The sequence below is a fragment of the Chiloscyllium plagiosum genome, chromosome 2, assembly GCF_004010195.1.
Source record: "Chiloscyllium plagiosum isolate BGI_BamShark_2017 chromosome 2, ASM401019v2, whole genome shotgun sequence".
In the NCBI taxonomy this organism is placed as follows: domain Eukaryota; kingdom Metazoa; phylum Chordata; class Chondrichthyes; order Orectolobiformes; family Hemiscylliidae; genus Chiloscyllium; species Chiloscyllium plagiosum.
Genome location: NC_057711.1, coordinates 2,775,023 through 2,778,397, shown reverse-complemented (window position 1 = coordinate 2,778,397; position 3,375 = coordinate 2,775,023). Strand labels below are relative to the sequence as shown.

The 3,375-nt window shown below is 46.0% G+C and overlaps 1 protein-coding gene across 1 annotated transcript in view; it reads left to right on the top strand.

Annotated features, from left to right (window-relative positions):
* LOC122565197 (C-C motif chemokine 19-like) overlaps positions 1-2,043 on the top strand; it is a 5,438-nt gene extending 3,395 nt beyond the window's left edge. The window contains exons 3-4 of the mRNA XM_043720916.1: positions 543-638; positions 1,134-2,043. Of these exons, the coding sequence (XP_043576851.1) occupies positions 543-638; positions 1,134-1,140 (103 nt within the window). The 3' untranslated portion in view covers positions 1,141-2,043. The remainder of the gene's footprint in view (positions 1-542; positions 639-1,133) is intronic.
* Positions 2,044-3,375: the final 1,332 nt, after the last annotated feature.

Sequence of the window (3,375 nt, the reverse complement as noted above, 5' to 3'; positions counted from 1 at the left end):
TCTTCAACCATGGACTCTCTACCCAGAGACCCCCACCCACTTACCCCTCTCCACCCAGAGACCCCTCCATCCAAAGTCTCCCCAACCCAGAGACCCCTCCACCCAGAGACTCCCCATCCAGACATCCTTCCACCCAGAGACCCCTACACCCAGAAACCTCCCACCCAGACAGACCCCATCCAGACCCCTCCACCTTGGCCCATCCACCCAGAGACCCTTCTGCCCAGACCCCTCCGCCCAGTATTACTGAATAGGCCAAATGGTCACTGGGATGCAGAAAGCATTTGGAGAATTAGGAGCCATGCTCCAATCCACATGTCCAACACCATGTTGACCAGCTGGTAGTATAGGATTGCCCTGTGTACATGAACTCTACCAATAGGGGAAAACACAAAGGAATAAGAATCTTTTCCTAGTGCGTATCTTGCCCCAACACCCCATGGGAGTTTGGCACCACCCAATCTCCCCAATCCCCACCCTCCCATCTACCCCTTCCACCCTCCACAGCTCCCTGTTAATGTGACCTGGACCTTGTTTTGCAGATTCACCACGGTGAGGAACAGGAAACTGTGCGCTCCACAGGGCCCCCGATGGGTCAACAGAATACTCAAGAAATGTGAAAGGCACAACACGTTGCTGTAAGGAGAAACTTGAATCGCTTTCAGCTGCTAATCACAGCAAGGAGTGACGGGGGCTTGGGGTGGGCTGTTTCCTGAGTGCATGAGTATCTGGTTCAATGGCTAACAAACACTCTCCATAATGCTGCCCATCACCTGGAGGCTTTGGCTTAAAGATTATATTTAAAAAATGACTGCACCTCCTGACATTAAATTGCATCTAACTCTGTGCTGTCCCTGTCCTGGGAGAGTTCGATGGGGATGGTATAGAGGGAGCTTTATGCTGTATCTCATTCTTGTTGCCCCTGTCCTGAGAGTGTTTGATGGGGGACAATGTAGAGGAAGCTTTCCTTTATATTTCACCCTGTGCTGTTCCTGTCCTGGGAGTGTTTGATGTAGAGACATGCATTAACATCAGATAACGTTAACTCTTTTGTGGCATATAATTCTGTGTTGCAGTGAAGTCAACTTAAAATGTTGTTCCTAAGACTTTCCCTTCTTTTTGTTTCTCTGCAGTGTGTAATGATCTCAATGGTGGACAATCAAGGTCAAAGTGAAAGACTGTGGAAGTATTGTGACTCCTGACCAGGACTCTCCATAGTCTGCAGCATCTTTCAGCTTTCTCCTGTTTTACTTAGTGACAGACTCTATCAGGCGATCCCAGATTAATGTGAAACTGTTTCCAAGTGGCAAACCTACCCCTGAGCCACTTGTAATTGTAGATTCAATCCTGTTGTCAGGGGATGTGCATCACCTCGTCATTATTACATTCTGCAACACTCCCTTCAACCCGTTAGAGGTCACAGGAATCTAGCGCTGAAATCAGTGCCATTAAGGGACAGTGTAGATGGAATGTTACTTTCATTCTAACTCTTGTGTTCCTCTTTTGAAATTTCCACCTGTCACCCGTAATTTCTGAGTGCGAATGGCCATTTCATATTATATTCACTCAAAATGATGGTGACGTTGGCTGGGCCAGCATTTATTGCCTCATCCCTAATTGCTCTTTGAGACAGTGGGGGTGAGCTGAGCTGAACTCATCCCCAGTGTTGCACTGACTCATGGTGAAGTGAGCTGCTTCGAAAAGCCGCTGGTGGAGTCTGTGGCTCCCAATGGGACTGGGGTTTACAGAGTGACACTGAGATGATCCTTGGGGTACATGTGCTTCAAAGAGTGGGGCATCTTTTCGCTGAGGATGTGCAATAAGAGGAAGTGTGAACCAATCTTGTTAAAAGACTCTTTAGCAATGAGGAAATCAGGATTCTATTCGGAGGGGCAGGAGGTGGAATCAGTACTCAAGACAAAAGTGCGTGGGGATAGCAAGCAGGACCCTTCCAACTCCATGGTATCGATGTGGATTTCACCAGTTTCCCCATTTCCCCTCCCCCCACCTCATCCTAGATCCAACCTTCCAACTCAGCAACGCCCTCTTGAACTGTCCTACCTTTCCATCTTCCTTCCCACCTATCCCCTCCACCCTTCTCTCTGGCCTATCACCTTCATCTACCTGTCGCATTCCCAGCTATCTTCCCCCCAGCCCCACCCCTTCCCATTTATCTCTCAGCCCCCTTGGGCCACCCCCTCATTCCTGATGAGGGGCTTAAGCTCGAAACGTCGATTCTCCTGATCCTCAGATGCTGCCTGACCGGCTGTGCTTTTCCAGCACCACACTTTTCGACTCTGATCTCCAGCGTCTGCAGTCCTCACTTTCTCCTCAGACTTAAAGCCTGGATGGCTTTGTTTGTAGAACGTCAGACCTTTAAACAGAGGGTCCAGGCATTTGGTTTCCTAGCACCTTGGAGAAAAGTAGCTCACAGAAGCAGTGCACTTTCTCAGGGCAGTTAAGTTTGGGTAACCCTCATTAGAAACATTGACATTTGAGGAACACAATGGAAATGAAAGTTCAGGTCGGGTAGATATCATGTGGGATAAATAGTGTTTTCATATCCCAATGGTTTTCATTTATTTAGGTACAATATTATGAGGTGATGCACAGCCTCCTCAGTTAATTATCCTTAACCATTTTGCTTATTGAATAAATATCCTGATTCTTTAATGTTGAATTGTCATGAATTAAATCTATTCTCTTCAATCCTTTTGATCTTTAATTGAAGATAACAACATAACAACAAGAAATAAAAGTAAAATATGCAGATGCTGGAAACTTAAAACAATGGAAGTCATGGTGCAGTAACCAGGTGAAGAGATTACACAGAGATTTGTTTTTTTTTCATTGGGATATGGGCATCTCTGCCATAGCCAGCATTTATTGCCCGTCAATAACTGCCCTTTAACTGACCAGCCACTCAGACATTTCGGAAGGCAGTTCAGAGTCAGTCACCTCGCTGTGGGTCTGGAGTCACATGTAGGCCAGACTGGGTAAGGATGGTAGGTTTCCCTTCCATAAAGTGAACCAGATAGGTCTTTACAACAATTAATGGTCGGTTCGTGGTTGCTGTCATTGTGACTAATTTTCAATCCCAGATTTTATTCATTGAATTTAAATTATATCAGCTATCACTGTTTTATGAAAGGGAAATCATACCTGACACATTTACTTGAATTTACTGTAATCATTGGAATTTCAAAGACCGAGAGGTGACCTTATTGAAACAATCAAGGTTTTAAAGAACTTGACAGGGGAGATGTGGCAAGGTTGTTTCCCCTTATGGGAGAGTCTAGCACCAGAGGCTGTAATCTATTTAAGACAGAGCTGAGGAGGACTTTCCTCTCTCACAGGGGAGTGAAATGTGGAATT